Source organism: Mangifera indica, chromosome 13, assembly GCF_011075055.1.
Source record: "Mangifera indica cultivar Alphonso chromosome 13, CATAS_Mindica_2.1, whole genome shotgun sequence".
Classification (NCBI taxonomy): Eukaryota; Viridiplantae; Streptophyta; class Magnoliopsida; order Sapindales; family Anacardiaceae; genus Mangifera; species Mangifera indica.
In genome coordinates, this window is record NC_058149.1 from 6,684,988 (window position 1) to 6,702,895 (window position 17,908).

Genomic DNA, 17,908 nt, shown 5'->3' on the forward strand with positions numbered 1-17,908 from the left:
GAACCTCTATATGTGATATCTACATAAATTAAGCCCTTGTCTTGCCACTTTTTTAAATTTTGAAGATTGAATTTCCGAGATTTGCCACTCAATTTAGAAAGTAAAAAGACTTTGCTGCATTTATCTGAAACTGCATGACAATACTATTTACATCAAACTAACTCGAGGCAAGATCTTCCTAAATGGGAAGCATGAGCGAGCAAAATAATTGTTGATCAGAGATTTGAAATGTACGTGAGTAGCAGCAACCAATAATAGAAGGTTGCAGACTCAGCCTGAAATACCGTTTCAAGTATTTAAGCACCAATTTGCAGTACTATAACTTGAAAAAAACCTCGTTGGCATTGTATTTAAGTACTTATCTCACCAACTATAGTTGTTAGAAATATAAACAATCTTAGTAAATGAAAAACAAACAAACAAACAAAAACTAATTACAACGCTTGTGAATAAGTATCTGAAAATCCGTAAAATCTATGCCCACCAGTGTACAAAAAGGGAAATAAGGTTTCATCCAGACTTGTAATACTACTTTTAGTTGATTGCTGCACAACAGGTAAAGGAAGAATAAACCAAACCATTAGTACATCACTACAACATTTAGTTGTTACAAATAGGCTAACAGCAAAAAGCAGGGTTCTTACAAGGGGGATTTCTCCTTTTGAATAAGTTACTGATTGGAGTGGCTGGTACAGGAATAAACTTCCCAATAAAGGCAAGGGGCCAACTGGAAAGATAAAAGAAATGAGCTTCCCATTAGTTACAAAGCGAATTGATGATAATAAACTAATTGCACATTGCAACTTCATGTAAGTTGATCTACTTTAAAATTTTCCTAAAAACATTCAAGGGGATATAAGCCATGGATAAAGAATTTTATAAAGCACAGATTGCTAAACAGGATGCTCTAATAACCTGATGAAGCCAATAACAACTGAGATGATCCAGTGCTTCCAGTTGAGCCTGACAGTTTTTGTAAACTTCCCAAGAAACTCAACGATAATTATCTGCATACAACAAAAAGATTGTCATGTGCACCTATAAACCCCAAAAAGACAACAAACTAAATTTAATAAGTCTCACCTGAAGTACAATGGTTAAGGCCACTATCCCCATGAAAAGGTGGTTTTTCATAATTCCACTGAAAATATTCTTTTCATCTGGCTTCCGGGCATTAAATTCATTAAAGATCTGCATTCCAAACCATTATCTCTTTTGTTATGAGTTTTCAGCAATATCTTATAGCAGAAGAAGAGAGTTACAGTATTGCTGCCATACTGAAGCAACCACACGTGTAATCAGATAATTAGGATCACTATCAAGCAATGAAAGCAAATCTAGATTTTTGAGAGTAATTACCGGCTGGGCTATCTAAATACCTGGGATATGAAATTCTTAGAAACCCAATAAAATAAAAGTAATTAAATTTTTTACTCTTTTTGCCACCCAAAGGTCTCGTACCTTACAAGTTCACTCAGTTCTATACTACCAAAACCTCATACCTTGGTAATAAGAAACCTTTGACCAAGTGGCCTCAAGGGGCTTCAAACCCTTGATCTTCGGGTGAAAAACAAAATGTTTAACCATCCAATCTCAATCAAAACATTAAGGTATGAAAAAAAGCCTCAAGGTTGAAAAGAAAAATAAATTCCTGTCGATAGCATTGGAGTTGTGACTTTACCTGACAAAGGACGAAAGAATTGAATATCAGTGTATTTTTCACTTTATTAGCATGGCCGCTGTCATCATGCTCCAGATTAAGTAAACTCTTTCCTTTGAAGTTTAGTACAAGCAGAACACTCAATTGATAGACAGCCTGAAAGTTCCAGGACACCATTGACATTATTTGTTATATAAAAGTTGCAGATATGCACTATTAACTACCTCAAAATTTTCTTTGCTATAACAATAAAATATTTATTATCTCACAAATATGCATACCTGTATTATGAGGTTCCTCCACATTATGTTAGTTATAAGTGGTTCTCTGGAAAATATGCAGGATTCCATTAGTACACAATAGGATTCAACACACCGAAGGAAAATTCCAGTTATCGGCCGATATCGCCAAAACCAATTATATATTAAATACAAATTAAAATTTAAAATATGTTTAATTTGTTTCATCCATGTCATCCCAAGCCAAATCAAACAATCATTGATGAAAATTTACAATATAGTTATTACCCTAAAGAGCCTCAAGACATAACAGCTGTTAATATAGGGCTCAGGAATATAAAGCTGAAGATTGGATTGTCATTTATGATACGGTTATCTTTGATGCATAATTTCTCTCCTTTCTTCCCATTGTTCTTTCCCTCTCTTTATTTCCTCCCATTATTCCCCCCCTGTCTGACAACATAAATTACATCTAAATTTCACATATAGAGAAAACTAAACCAGTTTCTGTAAGTTTAAAAATAGTTTTCCACCTGTTTATCCTAAATTCATGATATATTCTTCCCAAACAACCCTAATATTTCCCTTAAACAAACATGAATTCACTTTAAACAGAAAATCGGTTCTCCAACAGTCATCAGTATCCTACCTTCGACCAACTGGGGGCCGGTGCATCAGGTGATCTGTTGGTGGTTCAGTAGCCAATGCTAGGGCTCCAAGCGTGTCCATGATCAGATTGACCCAAAGAAGCTGAGCAAAGAGAATATAAAAGAGAAACAATAAGCCCATGCTTGCAGACACTTGTTCAGTGAGAGTGTATTTGCCTAATAGAAGAAAAACAAACCTGTACTGCATTTAGGGGAACATCACCAGAAGAAACTGCAGCCACAAAATTAATAACAAGAGCTGCAACATTAACGGTAAGCTGAAACTGGATGAATTTCTGGATATTTGCATATACAGACCGGCCCCATCGCACAACCTAAATTTAACAAAGAGGTAAGTTGTTTAAATAATGTTGAAACAAAGGTTTCCGGTTTGAATAATTTCGTCCACACTTTTCTTTTCATCCATCAAGGAAATTTAAACAAAAATGCTACAGAAATTAAGAAAATACAATAGGTACAAAAAGGAAATAAATCAAAGAAACAAAAAGAAAATACAATATTACAATTATTCTCTTCTTAATATATTAAATCAATATTTTCTAAAATTAAAATAAATCAAATCTTCTAACACTCCCCTCAAAACTGGTTAATAAGTGTCAACCATTCCTACCTAGCGTATTAATGATTCAATAGCAGGTTTTAGCATGACTTTGGTCAAAATGTCATCTTAGTGCGCTGTGGATGGAATATAAGTTAGCTTGATTTCTCCTTCAATTTCTCTCTTAATAAGATTTGTTGTCTATTCTTCCATGCTTCATTCGATCATATTGAACTAGGTTATGCACTATACTAATACCAGATTTGTTATCATTACAAAAAATAGGAGGATTGCTCATCAATAGTTGTAAGTCCTCGAGGGTTGTATCTAAGCAGATCAACTCACAAATTCCTTCAACAATTGCCCTAAACTCAGCCTCAACACTACTTTGAGCAACCACTGACTGCTTTAGTGTTGCTAAGTTACTAAATTACCCCATAATTTTATACAAAAATCTGAGGTGGAGCGGCTATCTTCTAGTAAACTAGCCCAATATATGTCAGTGAAGCCAACTATCTCTCTGCTCTCTCTTTGGTAACAACATCTTCCTAAGAGTCCCTTTTGAGTATCTTAGAATATGCATAGTTGCATTAACGTGTGTTAGGAGAATGCATTTATTGACTTACCACACTAACTACACAAGCAAGATCAGGTCGAGCAAGAGATAAATAGATAAGTCTATTGATCAATCTTTGGTATCTCCCTTTATCTACCAGAGCATCACCATTTTTACACCTCCAATTTCTGTTCAAAGGTGTACTTGCAGGTTTACACACTAACATTCATGTTTCATTTAGGAGGTCAAGTGTATATTTCCTTTGAGAAATAAAAATCCCTTCTTTGCTCCTCTATCTCCATACTAAGAAAGTATTGAATAGAGTCTAGCCTATTTAATTTTGAATTCTACCTCCAACTGTTGTTTGAGGTTCATCTAGAATTATAATATCACTGACATAGACGATTAATACAAATCTCTTCCCACTAGAATTGATTTTTATAAATAAGTTATGTTTGATATCCTAGTTCGGTAAGAGTTGTATCAAATCTTGTGAACTACACCGTGGGTGACTGTTTAAAATCATAAAGTGATTTCTTTAATTTGCACACTCTCCCAATATTCTCTTTTTCTTCAAATCCAGGTGGCATATTCTGATGAGTACTTGGAGAAATATCTGATGAGCTGCTACTGCCTGGAAGTCTTCTGCAGATGCTGCTGGGGAATATACGGATGATTGTAGTATTATATTGTTTGAGTTGTTAAAGGGGATTATGTAAATGAATGTAACCGTTGTAATAAAGGAACTCAATGTAACAGAAATATCATGTATTGGAGATTTACTGAAATGGAATAAAGTGTTTACATCAAAAGGAACTCTCAATACCACTCCACTTACAATAATTTCTCAGCACATAAACTTGACAAAATACAGAACACAAAACCAAACTCAGAAAATGCTTAAACTAATCTTCAAGCTTCAGAGAGGCTGGCTCTCTCCCTCATCCCATGCAACAATATTTTTTCCTACTCTTCTTTTCCACTCCAGGTCTCTTTTAATCACACCATTTCCACTGCCTTCCCAATCCAGCTTTGCCACCTCATCCTGGGATATCTTGATGGTCCCACATTCTAACTGCATATCTTGATCTGTTGGCCTTTGCTGCGCTGCATGTTCCCCTGCAGGTTAAGTGCTTTGTGTTGCAAGTTGACTGGTTGGATGGGTGCCATCTGGTGATCTTCCAGCCCTGCCATCTGTGCTTCATTTTTTCCTCACATAAACACAAGCTCTAACATTTCACCTCTCATCCAAAGGCACCTTGTCCTCAAGGAGAAATTGGGGATAGAGTTGTTTCATGTTGCTATATGCCTCCCATGTATTGTCATGTTTAGCTAACCCTTCCCATTTATTAACAGCTCTAGGTTGTCCCGCGGAGAGTACCTAAAATTCACCACCTCCTCCAGTTGAACAACCAATTCTGCCTCTTCACTAAGGTGACTCGGCAACAGCTGACTTGACATGTTTGACCCCACACATCTTTTTAGTTGTGAAACATGAAAAATAGGGTGAATTTTATTGTTCCTAGTAGTTTTGGTCTATATGCAACTTTGCCAATTTTTTCTTCTATTTCATACGGTCCATAAAATCGAGGACTCAATTTCTCATTTGGACGAGAGGCTAGGAAACAAAAGCAATAAGGCTGCAACTTCAAATAGACATGATCGCCGATCTCAAACTTTATTTTCCTTCGATGCTTGTCGGCTAGCTGTTTCATGCGCTCTTAAGCCTTGTACAAATTATCCTTGAAATTATCTAAAATTTTATTTCTCTCCTCAATCATAGTATTTACTTCTTCCACCCTTGAGCTCTCCTCAATTAACCTTAGAAAGGGCGGTGGATCCCTCTTATACACCACTTTGAAAGGCGTCATTTTAGTAAGCCCGTGATACGTTGTGTCGTACCAATACTTTGCCATGGCAGCCATTTCACCCAAGTTTTCTGCTGTTCAAAGCAATAACATCTAAAATAAATCTCCAAAGTTTGGTTCACAACCTTGATTTGTTCGTTGATTTTAGGGTGGTAAGCCAAACTAAATTTTAGGGGGATTCCTGCATCTCTAAACAACTCTAACCAAAAGTGACTCATAAATATTCAGTCTCAATTTGTCACAATCGTGCGAGGGAAGCCATGTAAACGCACCACTTCTTTAACAAAAATTCTCATTATCTCTTTCACTATCAAAGGGTGTGCCTCACAACCATAAAATGACTGTATTTGGTTAATCGATCCACCACCACAAAAATGGAGTTCGTCCCTTTCACTCTCGATAGCCCCATTACGAAGTCCATTGACAAATCCTCCTAAATTTGCACGGATACAAGGAAAGGGTTGTAGCAAGCCCATCGAAGATGTCGCCTCATATTTCACTCGCTAGCAAATCTCACATTCAGCCATGAATTGTTTAACATCAACCTTCATACCATTCCAATGGAGAACCAAAGCAATCCTTTTGTAAGTTTTAAAAAATCCGAAATGACCATAATAGGAAAATAAGTAAAATTCTCTTAGAAGTTGGGAAATGAACCTAAAAGTTTTTAGCAAAACTAATCTTCTCTTATACAACAAATGAGGGTATCTATAGGGGCGAGCATTCTGTGGTTGTGCGCCTTCCAATAAATGAATGGTGTGGTCTCGCTCCTTCTTGGGAGGATGCTCGTGGCGTTCTCTGAAAAGATCTCCAAACTCATTCAATGGGGTCTAACTCAAGACGTGTCTTCACATTATTGTTCTTCGATCCTCTATAACCTCTCTCATATTTAGCCAAAACCCATCACCTCTTTCACCCACAGATTTCAACAAAGCAAGGACTGACACTTCAAGTCAAGACAACGACAGATCTCCCCGTATTTCCACTCGTTCTCCTTGCCATTCAAACCCCATGATTTGTTCTTTCCAATTCAATTTTACCTCCCCAAGTCTATTCAACCAATCAATTCTCAATATTATGTCAATACCTTCCAAGCAAAATAGGAAGAAATTTTGAACGATACAGATACCTTGAAACTTTAACTCCATTTTTTTGCATCTACCCACCTCCTCGATTTTTCTGTCATCACCTAATATGATGGCAAAATTTGTGTGTCTCACCCGATGCTTCAGTTTAGCCACCACTCTATTAGAAATGAAGTTGTGGATAACCCCACTGTCTAGTAGAATTACTACCTGTCTCCCTTCTAAATCTGCAACAAACTTCATGGTTTTTGGGAAGTTGATCTTCATTAACGACTGGGCATTCAAACTCGCTTCCAACTCTCTTCCTTCTGTTGACTCCTCTAATTCTTCCTCTCAATCTCCCTCAACCTCCTTTTCACAGCTTATCATTATTCGCAGTTGCCAAAATCAACTGATGTCCCAACATATATCTCTTATTGCAATGAAAACATAGACCATTTTCCACCTTTGCACAGTATTCTTTATCAGAGAGGCGTCGAAAATTATTCTCCTTATACGGATTTGAGGTCGAGGCAATGGTGCTTGTTGGTGCCCTAAGGAAAGATGATGCGATCGAGTGTTGGATGTTTTTGTTAATTGGTGTTTGAAAAATATTTGTATAATTTGGTGGTTAGGTTGGAATTGTGGTGGGTTTGGGTACAAATATTATGATTAGGCCGGTTAATGGATAAGATGAATGGATGTAGGTTGATGGTTATTAGAACGAGCTGGCTAATAGTGCATTGGGCTCAGGCTCCATGGGTTGTTAGGTTTCTAAGATTAGGCCGAGGGGGTTGAAACCCATATTTCATATCAATAATTACGTTTTTCTCCTCCACCTGCTTTGCCTTCTCCATCATCTCCTCAAGTGAACGCAACGCAAACATTTTCACTTTCGTGTCGTCCGTCAAGCCAGTCATGATAGAATGGTGAGCGTTTCTTCAACGACCCCACCGACAACCACAAACAATAGTTTGAATTACCAGTGAAAATCTCAAACAAAATCTGTTTGGCAAATTGACATCAGTTCTTTGTAGAGTGTTTTATCGTTGATAGACTAGAACTGTTTCAGCAATTCATTCTTAAACTCCTCCCAACCGCTAAAAATTTAGCACTTCTCTGTCCATTAGAACCAAGTCAAGGCCGCCCCTTCTATGCATACTTCCACTACTGTAAGACGTTTTCCGTTAGCTAGGTGATTAAAGTTCAGATATCTCTCCACCTTGAATAGCCCATTAATGGTGTCTTCCCCTTCTAACACCAATAAGTTAAGGTGATGATAGGTGTCTCTACAAGTGGCGATGGTTACTTCCTCCCCTCCTCGTTCACAAGTAGTTGCTTCTTCCTCCCCCAAGGTCCTTTTCGTTCCTCGTCGGAGGAGGTACCATAGTTTCCCTCTCAGGTGGTGAGTATAAAAGCAATAGTTCATGGCCTACCGGAGTCTTGCCCCTGTCACCTTCTCGACCTACCACCGTTTCCTTTAGGTCACAAAGGTAACCTTTCATGATTGCCACATTGGCCTCCAAACTTTTCATTCGATTGTCCATATTAACCCTTCTTGCACCCATTTCTAATGGCCAAAGGACTTATTCCCACTCAAAGTACGTTGTTTTCTCAAGTTTCCCTTCTGTTAATTTTGAAAATTGTATTTACTCATCAATGAGTGGTTAAGTCTGTTAGTTTTAAGGGCAAAATTGTCATTTTATATTTAATATTAAAAATAAACTTAAATTTGATTTCATTTCCTTCCCTAAACCTTAAAAACTAACAACTTTCCCAACCGAAGTTTTCAAAAACAATAATTTTCCCTCCTGGTTCTCAAACTTTCAGATAATTTTTCTGACAACGAAGAGCTTTTCCGACCATCTCTAGACAACGTCTTTTCCCTCCAGCACATCCTCCTTCCAATAGTACTTCTTTTGATTCGATGCAATGTCGTCTTTGTCAGAGAACAAAAACAAGGTCTTTGTCGACAAAGACTCTTCGTCTCTTAACAAAGATAATTCATCTTCGTCAGAGATGAGAACGAGTTGTCTTCGTTCTCAGACGAAGACGACACCACACCGAGTTAGAAGAAGGACGCACGAAAGGGAAGAGATATTGCCTAAATATCGTCAAAGAAGTTTTTCGTCGTCGGAAAAATTGATCTAAAAGTTTGGAAACCCTAAGGAAGGAAAATGCTATTTTTGAAAACTTAGGTTAAGAAAAAATTGTTATTTTTTAGGGTTTAGGGGAGGAAAATGATATAACTAATGAACTTAGTTAATTTTAACCGTCTATGGGTGACTATATGGAATTTTCAAAATTAAAGTAGGAAAACTTGGGAAGACAACATACTTTGGGGGGGGGGGGGGGGAGGAAGGAATAAGTCCTTTGGCCATTTCTAATTCCTTTCTCCTAATTTTGTCCTCATTTCCTCCATCCTTCCCTTTACTATAGTCGTGGTTGCCTCAATCTTATCCACCCTAGACTCCATTCTAGTTATGCTCTGATACCAGTTGATGAGTAGCTAGGGCAATATCTAATAAGCTACTATTGCCTGGAAGTCTTTTGTAGATGTTGCTGAGGAATTTACGGATGATTGTAGTATTATATTGTTTGAGTTGTTAAAGAGGATTATGTAAATGAATGTAAATGTTGTAATAAAGGAACTCAATGTAATAGAAATATTATGTATTAGAGATTTATTGAAAGAGAATAACCATTTACATCAAAAAGATCTCTTACCACCACTCTGCTTCCAATAATTTCTCAGCACATAAACTTGACAAAATACAGAGCATAAAACCAAACCTAGAAAATGCTTAAACTAATCTTCCAGCTTCAGAAAGGCTAGCTCTCCCCCTTATCACATTCAACAATATTTTCTCCTACTCTTCTTTTCCACTCCAAGTCTCTTTTAATCACACCACACTACCTTCCCAATCCAACTTTGTCACCTCATCATGAAATATCTTGATAGTCCCACACTCTAACTGCATATCCTAATTTGTTGGCCTCTACTATGCTGCATGTTCCCTTGCAGGTTGAGTGCTTTTTGCTGCAAGTTGACTTATTGGATGAGCGACACCTAGTGATCTTCCAACCCTGCCATTTGTGCTTCTTTTCTTCACATAAACACAAGCTCTAACATATTCATATATATTTTTCCCTCAATATTACCATCAGGAAAACAATTTTAATATCAAGTTGTATCAGATCCTAATTGAGGTCAACTACAATAGATAAGAATACTTAAATAGAATTTATTTTTGCCATAAAAGCTAAAGTCTCTTCATAATCAATCCCCTATGCTACCAACCTTGCTTTGTATTGTACAATGTTGCCATCAGATTTGAATTTAACTGTGAACACTTATTTGCACCTTACAATCTTTTTATTTTAGGGCAAAGCTACCCATTGTCAATCAAGTTCTCATTTCTTACATGAAATACAACACTCCATTTTGAATTTTTCAAGGCTTCATGAACATCCATAGGTGTATTTACTCCAACTATAGAAGTAAATGTTCTAAATTGGCAAACAATAAAAAATGTATTACAAAATTAGAAAACGGGTGTTTAGTCCAAGATTCCACCCATTTTATAAGAGCAATGGGAGGATCCACATCAACTATTATCAATAATTCCTCCTCAAGGCTTTTTCTTTGGTTCAAATGTCTAGTAGTGCTCAGGAACTAGTTTATGTCTATTGGAGTAAACTACAATTGATTTCTCATTATCAAATCTTTCCTCTTGGTCAATCATTGGTTCAAGTGAAGGTTCAATCATAGTAGATATGATGATACGAGCCTTAAGAAAATCACACCTAAAAAAAAAGCTATTGAGATGAGAGAGCCCAATGTCATGTAAACCTCACACTAGTTACCCATACTTTTCAATATGGGATCCAACTCTCATACCTTGTACTTGGGATCCTAACATACCACCACACTCTGCAACCCTGGAGACCTCGCGGGCTAGCTATGCACTAGCTCCCTACTAGCCCTAGCTAAACACTACAAGCACTGCAATATCAACGTCACCACCAGCATAGCATTATTGTAACTGGGAGACATGATGATAACTTTGATACCAAATAATATGAACCTTAGGAAAACCACACCTTAAAAGTTAACTATTAAGATGGGAGATCCCAAGGCCATATAAACTTCACACTAGTTGTCCATACTTTTCAATATGAGATCCAAGTCCCAAACCTTACACTTGCGATCCTAACATATGGTTTTATTTGGCTCAAAGTGAATATTCAATCCCATCAATTAAGTGTGTAATAGAGGATTCTTGCCTTGAAAATGGAAGAGAAATCAATAATGATATTGCAGGGTCCGAATGTGACTCTTCACTTGCTTTCTCCTCCTAAAGAAAAGTATTAGGATAACTGGATTTATCTTCAATAAAAGAGACATCCAAACTCACAAATTTTACAAATGTTGTGTTAGTGAATACCAATAAATATTCATTTTAATGATCATTAAAACTTCTAGTGATGGGGATTATAGTTATGGAAATAGGCAATGCACCTAAATGCTTTTGGTGGGGAAGAATTTACCATCCAAACATGAGCATAAAGGATTAACATAACATGTTGAGGGGTTCAAAATTGATGCACCTTAAATTGTAAAAACAATGTCACCTAATAGAATTGAGAGACAAAGCTAGAATTCATCACAGAATGAGCAATTTCAAGAAGGTGACAGTTTTGCCTTTCAACAATTCCATTTTGCTAGCATGTGGAAGCATAAATGCTTTGATGGAAGATACCATAAGTTAGGTATTCAATAAGGTTATGTGAGAAATATACCATTGTCAACTCTGAGAACATGGATGGGTATTTGAAAGACATTCAAAACCATTTTGTGAAAGGTTTTGAAAATGGTGCTAACTTTGGATTTTTCTTTTTATTAAATAAAACCCAACATATCCTAATTAGTTTGATGCTCTCACGGGACCCCAAATATCATTATGGATCAAATGAAAAAAGTTCAAAAGTTGTATATGCATGAATCAGATAATGGCTACCCCAAATATTAGTATGGATCAAATGAAAAAGGTTCAAAAGTTTTATATGCATGAATCAAATTGGATAATGGCTACAATATTGATCAACAAGTATGCAAAAATTACATAGAAAAGAAAATTTCTCTTTGTTGATAAATAAATGTGGATACAGTGATTTCAAATATGAACCGTAGTTGTCATGGAGAAAAGCGTCAAAAGGCAATAAAAGATCCTATCGCCTAAGCAAAAAAGGCAAAGTGAAGGTGTCACTTTTTTACCAAAGGCGATTAAAAATTTTTATTAATTTTTATTTTATTTCTATTAAATTAAAATTATTTGTCACTACATCAACAATAAAAAATTGACCGACAACTATATCAACAATCTCAGATCTAACAACAATTAGTTATTATGCCTAGATTTCTTTAACAACCATCTATAAGGAATCAGTGAACTTATCTGACGATCTTAAATCTCTTTGACAACCTCTTTGGCAACTCTAGAACTCGCCGACAATCTCTCGCCGACAATCTCTTGGAAACCTTAGAACTTGTTAGTGATCTCTTCCACAACCTTTAACCTCACTGAAGACTTTAAAAATTACCAATAACCCTCATATCATACTGAAAATTGCCCAAAACATGCCTAAAAACCTGAAACTACGCCAAAAACTATCTAAAATTTGTCGATAACCCTATAATCTAGTTGTGGATAACCTAGGTGATAATAAAATGAGCTTTTTCGATGCCTAAAGCTTCTCTTAAGAAGTCGCAAAAACGCTAAAAGCGATCGCCTTTGAACCATTGGTTGCCTTGAGCATACTCAAGGCGATGTGATCATCGACTCAAGTAAAGTATCGCTTAAACATGCTTGAGGCGTGCCTTTGACAACTATGATATGGACAACAGGGGTGACTAAGTCGTTTATAACAAAGTATTATCTCTAAATTAGAGATAGCTAAAAAGGACATTTTATTGGGAAACTTATTCCTTAGGTGAACTTCACTTGTTAAGTAATAGAGATCATATATTTCCTTAGCACTGTCAATCGTTCTTACTAAAGATTGGTCCTAAAACACAAGGTAAGAAGAAAAGGAAGTTACTATACAAATCATATACTTGACTAGCCAACTAACCGAAAAAAGATTGCATTTTAGTTTTGAAACATGCAAAACTAAGTTCAATGTGAGATTTGGCAAGGAAATTCTCCCCTTTCTTACAATTAAGGATGCTTAAACATCTGCCATTGGCACCTTCAAATATCCATCACACTTAGTTTACCATTCTCACCATAACCCCAATCATATTATTAGATGTTCCTCTATCCACTATCCAATAATTTGCATATCCATTACCCAATAATTTGATAATGTTTAAGGGTCCTCAAAACCGATTAACCAAACTGGATTGACAATATTTCAAACCAAACCAGATTTTCCATCCAAAAAAAATCATAAACCAAAACCAAACCGGTTTAAAGATAAACCAATTTTGAACCAAACCAAAAATATTAATTAATCGCACTGAATTTTCAATTAATTGCTTTTGAACCAAATTTCAAAGAATTATCCTACTTTATTTTTTTTTTCAAGTTTTTTGAAAATAAGTTCAATACTTTATTAATTTCTTGTATAAATTTTTTAAACCAATTCGGTCTACTTAATCAGCTTTTAAAAACTAGACTAACTAGTAACCAAACTTGAAAATTGGTTTTTTCTATATTCTTGAACCAATATCTGAACTAGTTTTTCAAATACCCTATATTTTTGTTTGGTTTTCGATTCAAAAATCAGTTCAGTCTAATTACTGAATAATTTTAAACACCTTTAATGATGTTTTGTCCATGTCTTGCACATAAATGTATGTTGCGCTCGAGATTATCCTAGGACTGAGGTTGTGTATGATATTTTAACGTGTTACAAATTTTTTGGTGGAACTATGCTAGGATCCTAAGTGCAAGGTATGGGACTTGGATCCCACATTGGAAAGTATGGGCAACTAGTGTGGGGTTTATATGGCCTTGGACTCTCCCATCTCAATAGTTAGCTTTTGAGGTGTGGTTCTCCTAAGGTTCGTATCATTTGGTATCAGAGCCATCACCATGTCTCCCAGTTGCAATCGTGCGGCGCAAGTGGTGACGTCAGCATTGCAGTGTTCACCCGGGGCTAGCAGGGAGCTAGCGCACAGCCAACCCGCATGGACGTCGGGGCTGCGAAGCGTGGTGGTATGTTAGGATCCCAAGTGCAAGGTATGGAACTTGGATCTCATATTAGAAAGTATGGGCAATTAGTGTGGGGTTTATATGGCCTTGGGCTCTCCCATCTCAATAGCTAGCTTTTGAGGTGTGGTTCTCCTAAGATTCATATCAAACTATTGTGGTATATTTGATAGCTGTAAGGTATAAAAGGGTGTATATGATGCTTTCGCTTAGCAACGCTAAGTCCACAAATTTCTGACATTGATAGATGTGAAGAACATAAATGACAATTTATGGGTTGGATCTAGGAGTTTTTGGCAACAATGAAGTTTCATCAATAGTTTTTGGGCCAAATCTTCATGATTCTAGCAACAGAGGTAGATACTTTCCAATAGCAATAGATCTATAGTTTATGAGAAGAATCTCCTACATTTTAGTAGCAGCACAGTCTTTTCGGTAGATTTTTAGGTCAAACGTGGCTACCCAATAGGTTTCCAACAATTTCTAGGTTGAAGGTGGTTTTACAATGGGTTTTCAACAAGTCTAAGATTAGAGGTAATCTTTTTGGCAATTTTTGATAGTTTTTTGGGTTAGAGGTGGTTTTTTCAAGTTTCCAATAAGCTTGTGATTTCTAGCAAATCTTCGTTAGGTTAATGGATTTCCAATAAATCTCTAGCAAGTATATAGGCTCCTCCTAACAATGCTCATGAACAAATTTGCTCAAATATATCACAAAAGCTTGTGGATAGATACCCAAACCTTCACATGATGAAACAAAGGTTTTGATCCATCGAGGGAATTTCATACAACGATGTTACAAAAAAAAACGAAATAAATCAAAGAAAGAAAAAGAAAATACAATATTACAATTATTCTTTTCCTAATATGCTAAACCAATATTTTCTAAAATTAAAATGAATCAAATTTTCCAATCTTCAAACAAATGTTTTGGCCAAAAAATAGTTAACTGGCGATAATTATTCATGTTTGTGTCAAATAACATGAACTACACTGTAAGAAGCATGACATTAACCTAGATAAATGCATATACATAATGAATGTATACACTCATGTGGCATATTGAAAACAATAATTGCAGTATCCCAAAATATTTGCTTTCCAAACAAGATTCCAACAAAAAATTATTTTCAGATGGTTAAAGTATATTCATAACATTCCGTAGAACAATAATCTGTATTGGTTAATCTGATATTCATTTTGCTCAAAACAACGAAGTAAGCAAGGTACTTTAGTTTAATCATCAATGAAAGAATCAATTTAGTCAATACTACACTGTTTTTTTCAGAAAGGATTCAGCCATGAATGGAAATGAAATTCAGGACAGACGGAGCTCAGAACAAAGACTAACCTTAACAACTGAAGCAAAATTGTCATCCAAGATAATGATATCTGAGCTCTCCTTAGCTACTTCTGTCCCTTGAATACCCATTGCAAGACCAATATCTGCCTGAACTTCAAAACAGTATAATCTTGAACTGATGAGCAAAAATGAGATGGAACCATGCAGACAAGTAATCAAAGATGAGCAAAATAACTAGACTGCTACAAAGTTCATCAACCCGACTACTCGTCTCCACAAACAACAATAAGGTCCTTAATTTATACAGACCACTTAACAAACATGATTATCAACATTACAAATCTGTACCAAAAAGATTCTTTTTACAAGCAACACTGAATAAAATGAGCAGACAATCAGGGCAAGACACCAAACCAGTTGGTAGAAATGCATCTAGCAAATGCCCATTCCCAAAACATACAATTAATTGCTTTGTCCAACAGAAAGAAATATATAAAAAAGCAAATAAAATCAGCAGTTCCTCAATCAATGTTGACCAGCTGACATATATGACTCTGGATGATTAGAAAGGAATGGTATTACTAAGGCAGTGTTATATAATTTTTAATGACAAGTACAATAGGATGATAATGTCACACCTCATGTAGTGCAGGAGCATCATTAGTACCATCTCCAGTTACAGCAACAACATGTGCCCTCTTTCTCAACGCTTGCACAAGTAGAAGTTTATCATTGGGAGAGGAACGTCCCATGACCTAACATTAAACGAAAAATTCATTTTTTTCTATAAGTCAGACATCACAAATTTCACCCTGTAGAAAGTATACGCAAGATTAAGAAGAAAGGGAAAAAAAAAAAGAAAAGAAAATAGATAGTGGATCATACTGAAATCTTCTCAGAAATTTCTTCTCTTTGTGCATCTGACAAGGCACGGAAATTTTTTCCCTCAATGATATTACGCTCAGTAGCATCTGCCTCTGAAGTTAGTATTCCACATTCCAAAGCAATTGCTTTTGCAGTTTGAATATTATCACCTGTCACCATACGCACCTGTTGTTCACAGATGAAAGTTTTGTTCAACTATTTCATCGATAATCATAAAAAAAGAAATATATATAACAAACAATTTCACTCAAACAGGCAAATGTGAAAGAATTATGCAGAACTGTTACCCATGTATTTCAGATGGAGAAATTGAACTAAAATAAGAAAATAAGGTTAGTCATAACATTTCATAGTTTTGCACATTCTAAATAGTATTCAGCAAACCCCTAGGTAGGGCTTAGTGGTAAAGCCTTTGACTTCCAACTAAAAGGCCAAGAAATTAATTAAGTCATCTACTTGAAGTCTTAAATCATACAAGTTTATTGAATACCAAGGTTGTAAATTTATCTGTTTACAGCTTCAATAAACCCATTCATTCAATGAAAAAGCGTAATTTTGCCAGTTGAAAAAACTTGAAGAGCTAAAAAAGGAACAGTAGAACCATAATTTCAAAACTTCAACAAATTCCAAAAGCATTTAAAACTTTTAAGGTAAGAAACTTTTTAAGGTAAGTACACAAAAGCATTACAAACCATAAGATACCTAAAAGGAAAAGGAAATCATGAAATTAGACAAAAATAGAAATTGAAATTTGGCAACCAGAAAGATTATCCCAAATGCAAACATTCACAACGGACACCTAAACAGATTTCTAAAACACTTTAAACTTAATTAAAAATAGCATCTAGTCCAACAAAAAATAAAAATCTAGTTCAATTTGATTATATTTTGAACCAAAAATCTAAAAGATTATTTTCTTTAATTGTAAACCCTAGAAACACATAGAAACAAAATTGTGCATCATAGACACAGATTGTAACCAGATATTGCGCCAACTAGTGAAACCATTATGAACAGTCTTTCCAGTTATAAAAATATTCAACTTAGCAGCACAACAATTTTCCTTCCTCAGCAAAGGAACTTAGTTTAAAACTTACGGTTTAAGAGTAAATGTAAGGGAAATTTCACAAAAAAATTTAAAATAAAAAATTGGGAACTTCACAGCCAATAACACAGAATAAGTTGAAATGTTGAAGAAAAGGTTGGTTCCACGTTACTGGAATTTCAAAGTGCAGAGCACATGCAACAAGGAAATTAAAAACCTTTGCCACTCACATCTATTAATTGCCTAAGAGTAGCAATTACAACAAACTGACTTTAACTATATATGCAGAACATGCATCATTTACAAAAGACAAATTTAAACATGTTATGGTTTCTGTGTAAACAGAAATGAACATGGAAGAAACCATATTATCAAATCAAAAATTGGGACAAACTACCTAGTTCAGAAAAACTACAGACTGTCAAACAACAGAATTGCCAATCTAAAAGAGATAATCTCCCAAAGAGGCCACTGCACTGAACAATGCCCATAATGCAGCTCCATGAATTAGCTCCACAGGGTACAAAAACGAACAAAAAGCAAAACAAATGTCTTGATTCACCAGAACTGGGAATATCTGATTACACAGATTTCAAATTTTAAGAAGCTAAATTTGAAAATGTAAAAATACCTTTACACCAGCAATTTGACATAGTCGCACTGCATCTTTGACAGAAGGCCGACATGGATCCTACACATATTGACTGTATAAGCTAAGAAACCAAGAAAAGTTTGCTTAAAATGACACTAAGTTGAAACATGCAAGTTCACGTTCCTTTTTGCCCCCTATTTTTGGGATCCCTCACTAAGTAGAAAATAAAGCAGAAATAAGCTTTTCCTGATATCCATACATGTACGAATCATATAA

General features: G+C 35.6%; 1 protein-coding gene across 3 annotated transcripts in view; it reads right to left on the reverse strand.

Annotated features, from left to right (window-relative positions):
- Window positions 1-326: 326 nt before the first annotated feature.
- LOC123194482 (calcium-transporting ATPase 8, plasma membrane-type-like) overlaps window positions 327-17,908 on the reverse strand; it is a 31,610-nt gene continuing 14,028 nt past the window's right edge. For all 3 annotated transcript variants that reach the window (XM_044607699.1, XM_044607698.1, XM_044607697.1), the window contains exons 23-34: window positions 17,672-17,731; window positions 15,996-16,160; window positions 15,749-15,865; window positions 15,159-15,257; window positions 2,744-2,881; window positions 2,549-2,649; window positions 1,942-1,987; window positions 1,682-1,816; window positions 1,084-1,191; window positions 916-1,007; window positions 645-727; window positions 327-545 (exon numbers count right to left, since the gene is read on the reverse strand). In XM_044607699.1, the coding sequence (XP_044463634.1) occupies window positions 535-545; window positions 645-727; window positions 916-1,007; window positions 1,084-1,191; window positions 1,682-1,816; window positions 1,942-1,987; window positions 2,549-2,649; window positions 2,744-2,881; window positions 15,159-15,257; window positions 15,749-15,865; window positions 15,996-16,160; window positions 17,672-17,731 (1,155 nt within the window). In that variant the 3' untranslated portion in view covers window positions 327-534. The remainder of the gene's footprint in view (window positions 546-644; window positions 728-915; window positions 1,008-1,083; window positions 1,192-1,681; window positions 1,817-1,941; window positions 1,988-2,548; window positions 2,650-2,743; window positions 2,882-15,158; window positions 15,258-15,748; window positions 15,866-15,995; window positions 16,161-17,671; window positions 17,732-17,908) is intronic.